Below are 19,333 nucleotides of genomic sequence, written 5' to 3' on the forward strand. Positions count from 1 at the left end.
ACGTTTAGCTCTTTTTGTTATAGCGCTATTTTTTATTAGTATGAGTGGGATGTAAATCATTTAGACAATGAGAATTGAGGAAGAACCTAAACAACACTGTATCAGCCTCAGTAATGGTTCGAGGAACAGCGCAGTTCTGGTACGTATGACCGGCCCGTTTGAACAACGCGGCTGAAATGTTTGTCCGTTACTGCACCAATCTTGCGCATGCGTACTCACGCAGACACACATTTCAAAATGGCGACAACAACGGGGACACATGCTGCCCTTTTATTTCAAATAAGCCCATTTAACCACATCGTTTTTTAAGCAATAAAACTCTTTTTCGGCTAATGTGTTATTTAAAATAAAACATCTTAAGCATTTCGACAACAAGAATCAAGGAATAACGCTCGCTCTCTCCATGTCGCGCTTCTGTGTGCAGCCACGATACCCACACACCACTGTCTTTTATTGAAAACAGCTGAGGCAAGTAATTTTCTTAACTTTAAAGTGTGTATGCAATAAGTAAACGCGTTTAAAAGAAGTATAAAATGTGTTATAAAGCACATAGCCAACGATAATTAATAAAGAATTTAAGCAAAATAGCCCAGACGTACCATGGCCTATAGCTGGTAGAAATGGAGCTATCCTACGGCCTACAAGATAAAAGCATAGGGCGCCAAACTGGAATCAGTAGTCTTTAAAAGAATAAAATACATTGTATGAATTTAATAATGCGATATTCTAAATACGTTTTAAGGCATAATAATTTTAACGGATTCACCGGACGCGTCAAGCTTTTCTAGCTAGAGAGGAAAGAGAGTCAGCCAGTTTTGAATGGTCAAAGCAGTAGTTGTGTATTGTTAACGGTTTATTTCTAACAAAATGTCCTATTTTATATCGGTAAAAACACAGCAATCCTGTTTTAGGGGGGATTTATGCGTATTGCATGTCTAGACATGTCGGTCAGTTAATGTCCGCGGCAGTGGGAAACAGGGCGTCGGCGCAAGAGCTTTTGGAGCCATGAGCGATAAGCCTATGAGAAGGAAGCGTCAATGAAACAAAATGGCCGCCGGTTGACAAATTGTTTTAGAGTGCCTGTAACATCTCGTTTAACCGCTGGCCCCGGCAGAAAGCACATTACCTCTATTTGTTAATCTGTTTTATTCGTAAATAGTATAAAATAATATATTTCTAATTGAAATAAAAGTCGATGTTTAACATCACAACTCTGGGACTCTAGCATAGCCCCGGGCGCCCAGCTGCGGGCCAGTGGGGCTGGATGAAGTATCTAACTTCAATTGCTTAATCAGCGGGATAAAGTGCCATAACTTAAACGGGCGTATGACAAATTAGTATAAAGTTTTAAGCCAATAAGATTTAATTAATAAAATAATTTAGTTGTATTTTGTTAGTTTTATTTTCAATAAAATGCACCCAGTGCATTATTAATTTAATAGATGCAGGAACTAGTGAGCGGTAGCAACATACATCAAAAACATCTTCAAGATTCCAATATGGAAGGTAACTGACAAAGTTTTCAAGCAGAATTCATAAAACAAGGCACCGCAAGGAGTCCGTTCAATTCGGAGATGGCACCGTAGTCCTGGATAGGAACTGTGGTGAGCGGTATTTAGCTATGTACTTCAAAAACATTTTAAAAACTGTTAGAATAATACCTTAGTTATTTTAATAATTTAAGGGCTAACTCTCAAATAAACCAGTTCGACATTCGACCATCCGATACCATGCACCCCTTACTAGCCAGGCACTTCATTCTTTTAAAATATACATCTTGAAATGTTACAAATTTCATTGCAGGGGTCATCTCATCTAGTACTTAAACAGCATCAGTCTCCTATAGTGTAAGAACCTGGTCTTTGATAAACCTCAGGACAGGGCCTCCAAGTCTTATGAAAGGTCTTTAAGGACCATTCAATTCTGGTGGCCGTTTGGGAAATGAGGAAACAACTTCTGCACAAAGTGTCTGCTTTGAAATAAATGAAAGAGATGTTTCTTTGGCATGTTATGCTTGCCTGCTAGGATTGTGACTGTTGCAAACACCCCTTCCTCATATAAACTAATAGTGTTGAGCCAATTTTTCTGGCCATTTAAGAAATGCAGCTAAGGTTTTTTATACATTTAAACATTAACAAAAGCTGTTAATGTCTTTTCTTTAAAATTCACAAGTCTATTTTGTCTGTTTTTTCACAATAAGACTCATGAACGACTAAGTTAGTATGTTTTGGGGTCTGAATACACATCTCGGTCCTATACATTCACAGACCTAAAGTTAAACTCTAAAGCACCTGACCACCGTTGTGTGTGTGTTTGTGCACATGAGCATGAATATACATTTACTGAAAAAACATATTTATTAAAATAACTAAGGCTTTATTCTGTCAAAACAAATTAATGCCAGTGGATAAATGGGGTCGTTATAGTCAATCTGTAGTCTCCCTGCATAGTGGATGACTGCTAACACTTGAATTTGAACTATGTTTCATTAACTATCAAACAGGCTGCAGCTCCGTTACCGTTGTCAACTTAGCATTGTATTCCAGCAAGCATCTCAGATCAAGCTTGTAGATTATATAAGCTGGGGCCGTGGGCACCTTGTAGGTTGTCTTTATTAAAATAACTGAGACCTTATTCTTTAAAGTTTTTAATGTGTATTTGCAGCATGCTGCTAAATGCAGCTTACTGGTTCCTATTAAATGTAATTAAATAATCATATACACCTTCTTTAAAATAACAAGACTATATCCTAAATTCTTACACCCCTGCCTGATTCCACAGTTCCTACCCCACACTTATGTGTTCCCCATCCCACCCTTCCATGACTTGTGAGATAAGGAAAGCACACTTCTGCCTGCATGGTCGGTCATTTCTAGCCGCTATTTAGGTTCTTCCTCAAATCTTGTTGCCTAAATGACTTATATCACACTCATATTAATTTAAAATTTCACTATAACAAAACAATCCTTATACATTTTAATAAAAAACGTGAACTATATATGTCTGGTGTTTTATTGATTGAGCAAACTCTTTTGTGTTTTTGCGTGCATGTCCGATACAACTGTAGTTTGTATACCTTTAAACATTAACAAAAACAGTTAATGTCTTTTCTTTAAAATTTACAAGTCTATTTCTGTCTGTTTTTTCGTGATAATTTAGTAAACGACTAAGTTAGGGTGCTTTGGGGTTTGGTCACACATTGCGATCAGCAACCTAAAGTTAAACTCTAAAGCCCCCCGGGTGTGTGTGTTTGTGTGCATGCGCGTGAATAAACATTTACTGAAAAACATATTTATTAATACGTCTTATTGGCTTAAAACTTTATACTAATTTGTCATACGCCCGTTTAAGTTACGGCACTTTATCCCGCTGATTAAGCAATTGAAGTTAGATACTTCATCCAGCCCCACAGCGGAGCGTCCGGGGCTATGCTAGAGTCCCAGAGTTGTGGTGTTAGACATCGACTTTTATTTCAATTAGAAATATATTATTTTATACTATCCATCCATCCATTTTCCAAACTGCTTATCCTACTGGGTCGCGGGGGGTCCGGAGCCTATCCCGGAGGCAATGGGCACGAGGCAGGGAACAACCCAGGATGGGGGGCCAGCCCATCACAGGGCACACTCACACACCATTCACTCACACATGCACATCTATGGGCAATTTAGTAACTCCAATTAGCCTCAGCATGTTTTTTTTTTTTGATCTGTGGGGGGAAACCGGAGTACCCGGAGAAAACCCCACGATGACATCGGCAGAACATGCAAACTCCACACACATGTGACCCAGGCGGAGATTCGAACCAGGGTCCCAGAGGTGTGAGGCAACAGTGCTAACCACTGCACCACCATGCCACCCCTTATTTTATACTATTTACGAATAAAACAGATTAACAAATAGAGGTAATGTGTTTTCTGCCAGGGGTGGGAATGCTGTCTGTCTGCTTCTCACACTCAGGACCAGCGGTTAAATGAGATGTTACAGGCACTCTGCAACAATTTGTCAACCGTCGGCCATTTTGTTTCATTGACGCTTTCTTCTCATAGGCTTATAGCTCACGGCTCCAAAAGCTCTTGTGCCGACGCCCCGGTTCTCACTGCCGCGGACATTAGCTGACCGACATGTCTAGACATGCAATACGCATAAACCCCCCTAAAACAGGATTGCTGTGTTTTTACCGATATAAAATAGGACATTTTGTTAAAAATAAACCGTTAACAATACACAACTACTGCTTTGACCATTCAAAACTGGCTGACTCTCTTTCCTCTCTAGCTAGAAAAGCTTGGCGTGTCCGGTGACCGCGTTAAAATTATTATGCCTTAAAACGTATTTAGAATATCGCATTAATAAATTCATATAATGTATTTTATTCTTTTAAAGACTATTGATTCCAGTTTGGTGCCGTATGCTTTTATCTTGTAGGCCGTAGGATAGCTCCATTTCTACCAGCTATAGGCCATGGTACGTCTGGGCTATTATGCTTAAATTCTTTAATTATCGTTGGCTATGTGCTTTATAACACATTTTATACTTCTTTTACACACGTTTACTTATTGCATACACACTTTAAAGTTCAGAAAACGACTTGCCTCAGCTGTTTTCAATAAAAGACAGTGGTGTGTGGGTATCGTGGCTGCACGCAGAAGCGCGACATGGAGAGAGCGAGCGTTATTCCTTGATTCTTGTTGTCGAAATGCTTAAGATGTTTTATTTTAAATACTTTTTGCTTTTGAAAAAGAGTTTCATTGCTTAAAAAACGATGTGGTTAAAGGGGCTTATTTGAAATAAAAGGGCAGCATGTGTCCCCGTTGTTGTCGCCATTTTGAAATGTGTGTCTGCGTGAGTACGCATGCGCAAGATTGGTGCAGTAACGGACAAACATTTCAGCCGCGTTGTTCAAACGGGCCGGTCGTACGTACCAGAACTGCGCTGTTCCTCGAAACATTACTGAGGCTGATACAGTGTTGTTTAGGTTCTTCCTCAATTCTCATTGTCTAAATGATTTACATCCCACTCATACTAATAAAAAATAGCGCTATAACAAAAAGAGCTAAATGTGTCCTAAATTAATTAAAGTTTAACGACAATCTCTCAAACCATATGGCCCGCTATCGGCAGCACGTGCCATAAGCATGTATGGTATATAGAGATAAGCCCTCGACCAATCAGAATAAAGATATGCCCCCTCCCGCTTATGACGCTCAATTCTCATTGTCTAAATGATTTATATCCCACTCATACTAATTAAAAATAGCGCTATAACAAAAAGAGCTAAATGTGTCCTAAATTCTTGGCCGTTCCTACAAAGCCCACCCCGTCGCTAAATGTAGCTAAACAATCCGGGGGTGTTGTGTTAGAGATCGACTTTTATTTAAATTAGAAATAGATTATTTTATACTATTTACAAATAAACATATAAAATATAGAATTAGTGTGCATTCTGCCATGATGGGACTGCTGGCTGTCTGCTTCTCACAGTCCTGGGCCAACGGATAGCATCAGGACAACAATTTATGCTGGTAGCCATTTGACAGCTGCTTGCTGCAATGAGCTGGCTCTTTGAAGTAGTGATGTGTCGGTCGCGAACGAAACGGGTCTTGGAGTCGGCTCTTCGAAGTGAGCGATCGGAGCCAGCTCCTGCCTGTGAGCTGGAGTCAGAGCCGCTTTTTTTCTTTCTTTTTTTTCCACCCACAAGGATTGGTCAACTACACGATGCGTGTCTGCTCTGAGCAGGGGGGGACGGTGCTACGAGGTGCGTTCGACTTGGGCTTTAAGTCTTAAGTTGTCTTGCTCTCGTGAGGTTTTTGTACCATGTGACATGGTCACGGATGGTGACGTTTTGCAGCGCCAGCTGAAGTCGGACAAAAAATATCTAACCATCATGCATTGCGTTGGGACTAGAATACACTGCTTTCCAGCGATGCAAATGGCTGTGTGAAGTCGAACGCACCCATAGACAAATACAGCAATCACACCCACAGAGAGAGAAACGGGAATGAAGGAGATGTGCGCGACAAAATGAGTGACTGCAGGAAACGGAGTAAAATTTGGATAAATTTCAATTGCATTGATAATACTAAGGCAGAGTGTAGAGCTTGCAAGGTTAAAATCTCATATTGAACAGGTTCTACAAATAACCTGCATTGGCACATGAGAACTGTACATCCATCAGTGCAGTGGGAAGAAAAAAGACAAGCAAGTGAACCTGCTACTAATGAAAGTGACAGTTTGCCTACTGCAACTGTTGAAAGTGCCAGTTTGTCAATGTCTACACCGTCATCTAGTACAGCACCACAACCATCTAGACCTACAACCTAGAGCTCTATGAGACAGTTTGTGCAAACAGAACACAACTGATGAGGAATTGGCTAAAATGATTGCATGTGATTTCCAACCATAGTAATTCATTTGACTAATAATTTTACATTATTTCTGGTAATAAATTCATTTAAGCACCAAAAAAAATCTGAAGAGCCACTTGGGAGCCGAAAGAGCCGGCTCTTTTAAGTGAGCCGAGCCATATGAGCCGGCTCTCTCAAAAGAGCCGGAATTCCCATCACTACTTTGAAGGAAATGCTGTGTGGATCTACGCGCATGCGCTGTATGAGAGTGAGCCAGAGAGAGCGCGTGCGCTCATTTAAACAAGAATTAACCGCGTTATTCCTTGATTATTGCTGTCGAAAATGCTCAGAGCGCTTTACTTTATTATTCACATTGGCAGAAAAGTGCTTCATTGCTTAAAAACGTTATGGTTATAGGGGTTTATTTAACTGGCGCTCCGCCGGTGTCGCCATTTTGAAATGGGCGTCGGCGCGCATCCGCCAAGCGCTGGACCCCGGTCTTTCATTTCGACCGCGTTGTTCAGACAGAGTAATCGCATGTGGCCAAGCTCCGGGCTCGTTTCGTCCTATTTCTTCTTAAAGTTTGCTGCTTAAATGTTTTCTCCAACCTGGTAGATATCACTAAAGCCTTTCTTTTAACATGGTGGTTAAATGTAATGAGTGCTCTCTTCTTTTAAAACGACGTGCGTTTATTTGTTTCGCTTGTGCTTGTTTAAATTTGGTCTTCTCTTTATTTCGGGCATGTTTGTTTAAATTCCATCTGCTTTTCTTTTAAAATAACACTAAAGTTTTTCTTCTTCTTTAAAACATTTTGCTGCTTTCTTCTTTTAAAATACGCCGTGGCGCTTACTAACACGCGGCTACGGGGCGGACGGACCCACCGCTGGACGCGTTTATCCTGCTATATGTTTTATTATTCCTTAAAAACGTAATTAAAAAAAGCACATTAATAAAATACATGTAATGTATTTTTATTCTATTAAAGTTTAACGACAATCTCCCAAACCATATGGCCCCCTATTGGCAGCACGTGGCATAAGCATGTATTAGTGATGTGTCGGTCGCGAACGAAACGGCTCTCGGAGCCGGCTCCTGCCTGTGAGCCAGAATCAGAGCCGCTTTTTTTCTTCCTCTGTTTTTTGTGATAGTTTGTTTACTGCAGTTTGTCAATGTCTACACCGTCATCCAGTACTGCACCACAACCACCTAGACCTACAACCTAGAGCTCTATGAGACAGTTGGTGCAAAAAGCTATGACTCCAGTAAAACAGAAAACAATTGATGAGGAATTGTCCAAAATTATTGCACGTGATTTCCAACCATAGTAATTGTCACGCTCGTCCGGGAAACGGGCGAGTGTGCTGGCAGGTGAGCGAGCAGGTAACAGGCGAGCCGGAAGAAGTAGGGGAAACGGGGATTTATTGGACGTGCTGGGAACAGGGAACATCGCACGACGACTAACATCAATGACAGACAAAGGATTCAGGCAAGACATGGACTTAAAAGACAGGACGGGTTGAAAATAATCAGACACAGCTGGGCACGATCAGGGAAGCACACGTGGATAATCAGGGGGGCGTGGCACACACGAGAAGCGGACGGGCCGGGCATCACAGTAATTCATTGCACTAATAATTTTACATTATTTTTTGGTAATAAATTTATTTAAGCACCAAAAAAATCTGAAGAGCCACTTGGGAGTCGAAGGAGCCGGAATTCCCATCACTAGCTTGTATGGTATATAGAGATAAGCCCTCGACCAATCAGAATAAAGGATACGGTCCCCTCCCGCTTATGACGTCAGAAGCAGAGCAAACGCCCAAGGTACCACCTAACATCTCTTACAGAAATTACAGGACACCTAATTGGTGATACAATTCTATTTACATGGAAATGTGTAGCTGTATCACTTTTCACCTTTCAACCAACAATAATATATTTGTGCATAGATTATAAGGGGGAACATTATTACCTTAAACCAAAAATATAGGTTTCCCTGGGCTAAAATAGACACACAGTAACTCTGGACTTCAATACTAATAACGCTCATTTATGCACATGTACTTATATATCTGAATGACTTTCATCCATATCACATACTTTTTTTCCCAAATATGAGGTAGAAACATTACTTCCTGAAATCCAGGATGTCTTGCAGCAGTCCAAATGGTGCATTCACACATGACAAGTAATTAAATATGTGAACGGAGGTATATCTAAACTGAAATGAAACTATTAAAATTAAACTATTATCAAAAAGACATGCTTTGTTTTTGTATATATATATTGTTCACCTCACCACTTTTGTAGAAAGACATTAAAACAACAGAGAAACATCTAACAATAAAGTAGCAGGTGGCATGATTTCCCACAGCACCAGCAGTCACTCGAGTCTCCCTTGGGAGGTCTTAAGTTCAGTATTGCCTCCGATTGACATAAGATTGGAGGTAAAGCCACCAGTATAAATTCCCTGATGTTAAGATGTGTGTTCCGACTGTAGCAGTAAAGCATAATGCAGAAAAACAGTTGAAAAACAAACAAACAAATAGGGTTCAGGAGCGCTGAAATCACCGTGGGTGCCAAGCCAGGTGTCGGTGCCGTAACATTTATTCAGTATAGAAATTCATTTATTCCAAACACAAGTCTCAAAATTAACAAATAAATCAACTATAATAGAAATCCACCAACAGATTTTTTACATAGTTTATGCCATTGCTCTCAAAACAGAAGCTGTAAATTTTGGAACAAATCTAAAACGTATTTCACAAGTGGCTCAAAAAACACAGTAGCTGACAACCCTGAAAGTGCACTTAATAACTAGAATGATCCTTATTAACCTTCAATAAAATAAAAGTTTCACAATTTAAATAAAATGATTTAATAATAAAAATATATTTTTAAACCTGTTGGTTTAAACTATGTTAAAACTGCCTAATCATTTTCATACAGTTGACCAAAAGTTAACAGTTTACTGCCGGTTCAATGTTCTTAAAACTTTAACAAATCAGGACTTATCTTTTTGCTATTCTTCCAATGCGGTATCAAAATTGAACATGTGCTAAGGTAATCAAAGAGATGTCACGTGTTGTGACATTAAAATTAATGCTAATGCATTGATGCATTAACTTTCACACCCTTGGTATATACACAAGTATGCTCTAACGCACAAACATTAGCATGTTTGTTAATCTTCCCACTGTTTATCCGGCTTAGGGCCACAGTGGGGCATGGAATCTATCCTAGGCAGCTTAAGCTATGCAGATGTACACAGACATGCACGTTATGGGAAATTTCAGGGGGCTCCTAGAGGTATAAGGCAATAGTTTTACTCGTTGCACTAATATTCAACCCTGCATAAACACAGACATGTTGCACTAAATAAACACAAGAAACCTGATAGTAACTTTTTTTTCTCCTCTAAGGGTGGGAGGCCCCTGGTCCCCCTGGAGTGCGGGGCCCTCTGGGGTGTATTGGTCCGAAAGGAGAGAAAGGTGACTGCGCTGCCCCCGTCATTGGTCCGCCAGGACCGTGTGGGCCTCAAGGAGTGGCCGGTCCCCCTGGTGACCCAGGACCCCCTGGGCAAGCAGGTAACTGCTCCTCTTTTGTAGATTCTTGTCTTCAATAAAAAGAAAGTCAGTTTCATAGCAGCTACTGTGGATGCTGTGTCGTAATGTATGTGTAACCTCTCTAACAGATCCTCTAGAAGGCCGATTAGGACCCCCAGGGAAACAGGGACACAAGGGCATAACAGGGTGCCAAGGAGTGAATGGAAAGATTGGACCACTTGGTTTGTCCTGCTTCCTCTGCTGTTTTATATGTAGCCTGTCCATCACAGACCACATCTGGGCAGCATATGTATGGCACACATACAGTTTGTGAGCAATCTGCATGTGTCTTGAACTTGAGTGCTGGCCAGTGAGACACTGTGCCGCCTTGACTGTTGTGTCAGAACAAATTGAGTTGGAACTTAATAGACAGCAAGTTGAATAAAAGTTGCATAAAGTCTGATCAGTTTGAAGAGTCCAGGAAATGGAAATTTGTAAATCTCCAGAAGGAAAATGGGGCATGTATCACTGCCCCATTATATTCTCTACAGTATAATATCATTTTCAAGTCGTTTGCTAATTGGTAAGACATCCATGTGAGATCGCGTGTATTAGGCAACTTTACAAACATTGCGGGAAGATTGCAAATAGGTTTCTGCAGATCTAAAGCTTAATGGTAATTTGTGTTCTGATACCTAGCAATCAATAATGTACAGACATGCATTAAGAAAAAAAAGACTGGGAAAAATTTGGTTTTTACTTGATTTAAATGAGTTTAGCTATATTAGGGTGAACAGTGTGGTAATCTCTCTGCTGCAGGTCAAAAGGGCGAAACTTGCACAGTGTGTCCCTTACCACAGTATGAGCCCGGCCCCCCAGGACCCCCTGGGGATCCAGGCACATGTGGATTGACAGGTAAGACATTTATTCCTAATAATAAAACACACAAGGGCTAATGGGGAAGAAAGCTGATAAGACCACTGGGTAGAGTTGACTTTTTTATGAGCACCATAAATAACCACCTTTATAGCTGAATCAATGTTAAGAATAATACTCCAGAGTAATACTTCCAGGAATTTTCTTATAGGTGAAGATGGAATGCCTGGTCCGAAAGGTATCCATGGTAGAAAAGGGAATCAAGGTCAACCTGGTCCACCGGTAATAATTAGTTTATCTGCTTTGTGGACTAACCACCGCACAAGGACATGATATCATTGATACACATGCATACAATGCTGAAGTATCCTAAAAAGATTTAACATTGTTATATCAATGTGACATAATAATAGAAATTAAGCTTGTAGAACAACTTTCCAACACTAGCTTTTAATAGGATTACCTTGGCCAAGGACAGTATTTGCAGCCCTTTGTAATTGGCCAGGGTGTTTGATAATCACTCCCATGTTGATCTTCAAGCATACAATCACCGATCAGAGATTTAATTATGATTCTGTCAGATTTGGTGCCACAATGCATACACATATTTTAGAAGTAAGCAAGTCTGTGTGAATTGCTTATGCACTCTATATAAATAGTTGTATGTCTGCAGGGCTCCATTGGGTTTCCTGGTGCGAGAGGCCCACCAGGGATAAAGGGTGTTATGGGCACCTTTAATCAGACGGGGGAGAAGGGGGATCAAGGATTGCCTGGACAACGTGGTGTCTCTGGAATGGGTGGTAAAGATGGGGACTCTGGGAGTCCAGGAGCCAAGGGCCAGCCGGGTCCCAAAGGCTGTCTGGTGAGTGACTGCGTAGTGTAATCCCATGTGGGCCCACTGTGGGTTTGCCCTCCCTAGACCCCCACTACATTACCTCCTTGGGCCTCCTGTAGGTTTTCTGTAGACAGTCCATACTGGATTGGTGTGGTACCTTCTGATTGGAAGTATGCTAATATAACACCAATTAGTTTAACTTGTATAACTGGAAAAGTAATGGAAGCTATAATCAAAGTGAAAATGGTAGATTACCTGGATGCAAATAACATTCTGAGGGATAGCCAACATGGATTTAGGAGCGGTAGATCCTGTTTAACTAATGTACTTGAGTTCTTCTACAAGAGAAATTGATCACAAACAGGCCTACCATGTGATCTACTTAGATTCCCAAAAGACCTTTGATGTTGTCCCCCACAAATGTCTTCTGCTTAAGCTCAGAGCAGCAGGTATTTTAGGAACTGTAGTAGCTTGGATTGCAAACTGGTTAACTGACAGGAAGCAGCGGGTAGTTATTAGAAGCACAATGTCACAGTAGATCTGCGTTCATAATGAGGTACCACAGCGGGCAATTTCAAGACTACTTTTATTCCTAATTTACATTAACAATATTGACACCATGATATAAACTACTTGCATTTGCAGATGACACTAAGGTGGGTGGCTTTCCTGTAACAGATACTGATCTAGCAGCACAGAGGCTAGATCTGGATTTAATTAGCGACTGGGCTGATACCTGGCAGATGAAATTTAAAATAGATAAATGTAAAGTAATCCATGCAGGGAGCAGAAATATAAAGTACAGATATTTTATGGGTTCCACTGCAATAAAGGTAGGGGAAGACCTCGGTGTGTATGTTGGTGCTTCCATGTCCCACTATCACCAGTGTGGGGAAGCAATTAAAAAGGTCAATAGGATGTTGGGTTACATCTCTAGGTGTGTGGAGTTTAAATCAAGGGAGGTGATGCTAAGATTATACAATTCCTTGGTAAGACCACACCTAGAATATTGTGTGCAGGTTTGGTCACCATACCTTAAAAAGGACATTACTGCCTTCGAAAAGGTTCAACATGGGGTACAAGAATGATTCCTGGTCTTAGAGGAATGTTTTATTAGGAGAGATTAGCTGAGCTGAATATGTTCAGCCTTGAGCAAAGGAGACTAAGGGAAGACATGATCCAGGTATATAAGATTGTATCAGGTCAGGATGCTGGTCAGCCAAATACAGTGGTACTTCAGAACTTGAACTTCGAACAGTTAAAGTATAGACTCCAGAGGCAACTGAATCTGTTCGGAACTCAGGTTCGAATCCTAAAAAGTTCGAGTTCTGATCGAATTTTCCCCATATTAAATAATAGAAAAGCAATTAATTTGTTCCCGGCCCCCAAAAATTACACCTAAATGTGTTTTTTTAGCATTTACACACAAAATGAACAGGATAAAACAAGAACAACAACAACAAACAAATTTATTTTTGTATAGCGCATTATCACAACATTACATTGTCTCAAAGCACTTTACAGCATCCGCACCCAAAGCCCCCAGTGAGCAAGCCAAAGGCGACAGTGGCAAGGAAAAACTCCCTAGAAGGAAGAAACCTTGGGAGGGACCAGACTCAAAGAGGGAGCCCATCCTCCAGGGGCCGGCAGGGATAGTCACATTGGGATAAGAGTCAAGTCACATTGTCCCAATCATAAGATTTGGGAAATAACTGGAAAACAGGGAAGATGACAAGCCAATGCCGAGTCTTCTTCCAATCGCCAGGCAACTAGAGGTAAGGCAGCGTGTCAGACATGGAAGATGACACAGGCAGAATGGCGAGCTGGATGCATATAGAGCATATACTAAACACATCTAAGCACATTTATCAAAACAGTAACTTGTAAAGAAAATAGATGTATCCAAACAATGTGTAGTTAAAAAAAAAAAACAACGACACCTATAAACCCAGACACAGCGCCAACACTAGACTATGCCATGTGGTCCGTTGTTTATTTTTATTATTACTCTGTATTCGTTAATTTGTTTGTAAATCGCAAACTTTTAGATTGCAACATTTGTACAACTATTGCATAACTTTTTGGTGAGCAATGGCTATCAAAAAGATATAAAGTACAGTGTATTACCTGATATTTTCAATAAAAAAAGCACTATCACCAACAAACGATGCTCTCACAGCGAATGCGAGGCTGAGACTGGAGCGATACCCTTTGTTTCCGCTGAGAGACGTGCCGCATGACTTATTTCCCTGCGTGTACAAATTATTTTAGATCAGCGTTCATGGTTCGACTTCTGAGATTCAGATTGAGTTCTAGGTAATTTTTTTTTTCAAACTGGTTGGTTCGACTTTTAAGAAATCCAAGTACTAATGAGTTTGAGTACTGTTGTACCACTGTAGTTACTTCAATATTACTTCAAATACAAGAACTCGGGGTCATATGTGATAATTAGCAGGAGAACATTTTAAACTGAATTGGAGAAAGCATTTCTTTACATAGCATGTAGTTAGAGTATGGAGTATCCTGTTAGGGTTGTGCAAGCTAAAACCTTTGTAAATTTCTTATGTTCTTATGTTCTTACCTACACAAAGCCCACTTGAAGGCCACTGCCACCTACTGCAGTACTGCAGCATTGTTTTTTTCTATGTCTTTTAGTAATTTTGAATTAGGAAGATAGATATTATTGCACTATGCATTGCACTGTACAATACTCCTTCATACCAAAACCTGGACAGAGTCAATAGTCAACGTCATATACTACCAGTCAAAAGTTTTTGCACATACTGAAATTTTCTCACTTAACATTTACTAAAAATACACTGAATATTCTTTGCTAAGAAATACATTTACATCAAGTTCACCATTTGAGTACCTTTACTAGCAAGAAAATATATCTTTGATTCATCATAGTAACCTCCTTTAACAGTTATAACAGCTGAGAAAATTCAAGGCATTCTTTCTACAAGGGACATTAAATATTGCTCTGTTTCATAGGATGAAACAGTTAACAAGTGCATTTAAAGTTAAAGGACAGCCTAAAATTTGACTATGCCATCACCACAGAACCAGTTAAAACTTGTTTTATTTGACTTATATTTTCATTTATAGTTGTTACATTTGGCTGGTAGTATAGTGCAGCCTTGCCCCTGCCCACATTGCCCACAGTAAACCCACAGTGGGTATGTTTGCTTTGAAGATATTTGTCTATAAGCTAGACTGGACTGGGACTGATAACCAATTTTTGACTTGGCCAGCCTTGGTACCTTGATATCAACACCAAATCAATACTAAACAATACAGTAAGTCCCCAGGGTAAGAATGTTCGACAGATGAAATGGACTGCCGTAAAGCCCATTATATAAATAAATATTAGTTAAATATGATCATAACAACAAACATACCCCCCACTTTGTGACACTCATGATTGGCTCGAAGCAGGAGAATGCCATACCATTTTAAGCTGTATCACATAGAATACTGTATACCTACGCACACAGATGCACAGATTCTCTCTCTCTTCAGTACAGCACCATATTGAGTTAATTACAATGGTTCGTAATAACAAACACATACCCTAACACTAATTATGACTAAAAAGCATTATCTGTACCAACCCACAGCCACAATTAGCATAATGTTTTTTTTGTTAAACATCTGTTAATGAATTTAGGTTGTGCCCTTGTTAATAAACATATTCATTCATTTCCTTGTGCATACTGTATAGCACTGACAATGATGTACCGAACAGTACATGACAAATACATGTACAGTTACAGCCCTAATGGATTCTGATATTAATTTAGCCTTAGCTGTTACAAAACCTCATTGATAATACACTAATTTTTTGGTTTACATTTGTGTTTGTTCAGTTCATCATTTAACTTAGGTTACTTTTCATCACTGGGGAAAAGAATTTGAATGAACCGATATGCTAAACATGACTTTAAACAGAAACACAAAACCTATTGACTCCTAAATTACATCGCAATCATGCATCTTATATCTGTTATCATGCGTGAGAGAGGGATGCTTCTTCCATGTATGTAGCTTGTCTGCGCAAGAGACACATGACATGAGTGGAACTGTGTCTCTTCGTATACCACAGGTTCAACACGTCTACTACATGATGTGACTTCTTAAATATCGAAATTTGCTAATTGATTTGATAAAATGAAAATTACTGGTATTGCAATTGATACTAATACCGGTATTGTCACGATCGCGGACAAAGCGGGCGATCGTCAGGCAGGCGAGCGAGCAAGGAGCAGGCAGGCAAGCGGGATACGGGGAAAACGGGTCTTTTATCGGGGAAACAGAGCGGGTAGAGCGGGACGGAACACAAGCATTGACAAACATCAATGACGGACAGGGCAAACAGGTAAGACCAGGACTTAAATAAGACAAGACTAAGCAAAGAAATCAGACAAAGCTGGAGACAATCAGGGAAGCACACGTGAGTAATCAGGGGGCATGGCACACACCAGGAGCCGATGGGTCATGACAGAACCCCCCCCCCCCAAAGGCGCGCTACTTCGGGCGCGCCAGGGAGGAGGCGACGGGCGGGACACGGGACACGGGAACTAGAAAAGAAGAACAAAGTTAACGAAGGACGGGAAACAGGACAGAAGCACAAAACAGAGCCAGCGACAGGACATAAGACAGGACTTGGCAAAGGACAGGGAAGGCAGAAAGATGGATAAGAAAGGGAGAAACAGAGGGAACAGGCGGGACATAAGGAGCAGGAGTGAACGGAGGGAACATCGAGGGACAAGGAGCAGAGAAGGGCAGAACAGAAGGAGGAGGAACAAAAGACAGCGGGACAAAGGCAGGAGCAAAGGTTGGGAGACAAGAAGGGGGAACCAAGGGGAGCCCGAGGGAGACCCAGCGGGCGACGGGAGGCAGCCGGAGGGGCCACAGGCAGCCGGGAGGCCGGAGCCGGAGGGGTCGAGGAGACAGGGCGAGGGACTGACGTAGGGACGAAGGAGGGAGGCGGAGGGGAGACCAGCGAAGGGGACGAGGGAGCAGGAAGGGACCCTGGCGAGGGCAAGGAGAGGGGGGGAGCCGCTGCAGGCAGCGACGTCTTCCGCCGCGCACGAGCGGGAGGATCTGCAGGCGACTGAGGAGCCGCCATCGGGGAACCCGCAGGCAACCGCCGAGGAACCGGCGGAGGGAGCGAGGCAGGGCGACGAGGTCGCGAAGGGGGACCTGCAGGCGACAGCCAACCCGGAGGGCCAGGACCCGCATGGCGCCAACCGAGCCCCAGCACAGGCGAGGGAGGGCGAGCCAGGGGGCAGGGAGGGCAAGCCAGGGGACAGGGCGAGTAGCAGCTTAGCCGAACTGGGGGTCTTCGGAGCAATCGGGATGACCTCCCGATCCTCCACCGGGGAAGAAGTTGGGGCGAGGGTGCACACCCCCAGGGTGATCGTCGGGGCGATCTTCGAACCCTTGCTCTTCCTCCTCCGGTCTCTGGCAGTGGCGGGAGGTGGAGCTCCTTCCGCATACGCCCACGGCGGAAAAATGAGCTCCGGCTCTGGGTACGAGAAGGGGATGGGTTCCTCTTCCTCGTCTTCTAAAGGGAGCCAGATCCTAGAGAGCGTGCAAGCGCCCATACGGGTCGGCTCCTCTGAGATCCTTGTTCTCCTCTGCTTCCTCCTTTTCTGCCTGGGGTCCGTCATTCTGTCACGATCGCGGATAAAGCGGGCGATCATCGGGCAGGCGAGCGAGCAAGGAGCAGGCAGGCAAGCGGGATACGGGGAAAACGGGTCTTTAATCGGGGAAACGGAGCGGGTAGAGCGGGACGGAACACAGGCATTGACAAACATCAATGACGGACAGGGCAAACAGGTAAGACCAGGACTTAAATAAGACAAGACTAAGCAAAGAAATCAGACAAAGCTGGAGACAATCAGGGAAGCACACATGGGTAATCAGGGGGCGTGGCACACACGAGGAGCTGACGAGCCGGGTCATTACAGGTATATTGAACAGCACCTGCAAAGATTTGGCCCCCACCACCCCCCTTGAAATATTTTTACAATTTGAACACTGGTAATATTATGTCTGCGTTTAAAGCCAAATTTATTCAATACAGGGACCTCCAGGCCTGAAAGGAGAGCCAGGCCCCTTAGGGCCTCCTGGAACACAGGGGCTTCAAGGATGTAAGGGGGCGCAGGGTTCACTTGGCTGTGGGCCACCAGGAACTAAAGGATGCAAGGGATTCCAAGGTGTTGAAGGTCTTCGAGGGAAACCTGGAGAGCCAGGTATTTTCTTGATACAGTACTGTAACCCTAACTACTAAGACATAATAAAGTACACTACAGTCTAAAGTATAATGGAATATATTATTCTGCGCAACTTTTTTCAAGTATGTCTAGCACATTCTATGAAGACATTACTTTCTGCTTAGAGTGACCATAATTTAATACTTCATTTTTTCATCATAGGCATTGAAAGAGTCAGTAACTTCTGTCTTTATGCATGACCTGTTCTTGCACAATTTACCTTACCACCCGTAGGGGAGAAGGGGTCTGAAGGCAGATCAGAGGCAACTCCTGGAGATAGGGGCCCTCCGGGAGAAAATGGAAAACAAGGATGCCCAGGGCAGCTAGGTAAGCAACAGGAGATATGTGTGTTCTGCACAATGGAACTGTTCTCTTGTACGAAAGGCAGCATCCTCTTTGGGAAGTGTGATAACCTGGCTTCTGATGAGCCACATCTGTTGTCAGGTAAATACCTGGAGAGTAACTCTCCAGGGCCAGAGTTGGAGACCCTTGGTGTACCGCAAGGATAAGCCCTTATCTGTATTTTATTTTCGTTGTACATGTTACCCCCAAGCGGGCGGCATGGTGGTGCAGTGGTTAGCACTGTTGCCTCACACCTCTGGGACCCGGGTTCGAGTCTCCGCCTGGGTCACATGTGTACGGAGTTTGCATGTTCTCCCCATGTCGTCGTGGGGTTTCCTCTGGGTACTCCGGTTTCCCCCCCACAGTCCAAAAACATGCTGAGGCTAATTGGAGTTGCTAAATTGCCCGTAGGTGTGCATGTGAGAGTGAATGGTGTGTGAGTGTGCCCTGCGATGGGCTGGCCCCCCATCCTGGGTTGTTCCCTGCCTCGTGCCCATTGCTTCCGGGATAGGCTCCGGACCCCCCGCGACCCAGTAGGATAAGCGGTTTGGAAAATGGATGGATGGATGGATGTTACCCCCAAGCCATATTATGCAGTAAAAAGCACAGAGTATCCTACCACTGTTATGCTGACTAAATGCAGCTCTGACTCCCTTTGAGAACTGGCTGCCCTGGTGCAGTGAAATGCCTATTCAACTGTCTAAATGACATCAAACACTGGATGGCTAGGCACTTCTTAAACCTAAACAAGATTGAGTGGGAAATTTTGATCTTTGGATATCTGGATGCTGTTATGAATGTAATCTGCAACCTTGGGCCACTCTCTAGTTATATCAAACACTACATTAAAAATCTTGGCATTTTGTTTGACACTGATCTTAGATTTGACCAATGCATACTGTTGTTAAGGTTTCTTTTTGTCATCTTAAAGTTTTAAACAAAGTCAAGAACATGTTTTTTTTTGGAACTTTGAGGCAATAACCATTGCTTTTATTTCTTATTGCCTGGATTACTGTAATGTACTGTATATCTCAGGGTTAATCAGACTACTCTGTCTAGTCTTAAGAATATAAGAAATTTACAAACGAGAGGAGGACATTCGGCCCA

The 19,333-nt window shown here is 42.4% G+C and overlaps 1 protein-coding gene across 1 annotated transcript in view; it reads left to right on the plus strand.

Annotated features, from left to right (window-relative positions):
• Positions 1-19,333, plus strand: part of LOC125711302 (collagen alpha-1(IV) chain-like) — a 105,414-nt gene that overhangs the window by 42,960 nt on the left and 43,121 nt on the right. The window contains exons 21-27 of the mRNA XM_048980086.1: positions 9,770-9,934; positions 10,042-10,134; positions 10,712-10,807; positions 10,980-11,050; positions 11,442-11,630; positions 17,695-17,863; positions 18,119-18,211. Coding sequence (XP_048836043.1) covers positions 9,770-9,934; positions 10,042-10,134; positions 10,712-10,807; positions 10,980-11,050; positions 11,442-11,630; positions 17,695-17,863; positions 18,119-18,211 — 876 coding nt within the window. The remainder of the gene's footprint in view (positions 1-9,769; positions 9,935-10,041; positions 10,135-10,711; positions 10,808-10,979; positions 11,051-11,441; positions 11,631-17,694; positions 17,864-18,118; positions 18,212-19,333) is intronic.

The sequence above is a fragment of the Brienomyrus brachyistius genome, chromosome 17 (genome assembly GCF_023856365.1).
Source record: "Brienomyrus brachyistius isolate T26 chromosome 17, BBRACH_0.4, whole genome shotgun sequence".
Taxonomy (NCBI): domain Eukaryota; kingdom Metazoa; phylum Chordata; class Actinopteri; order Osteoglossiformes; family Mormyridae; genus Brienomyrus; species Brienomyrus brachyistius.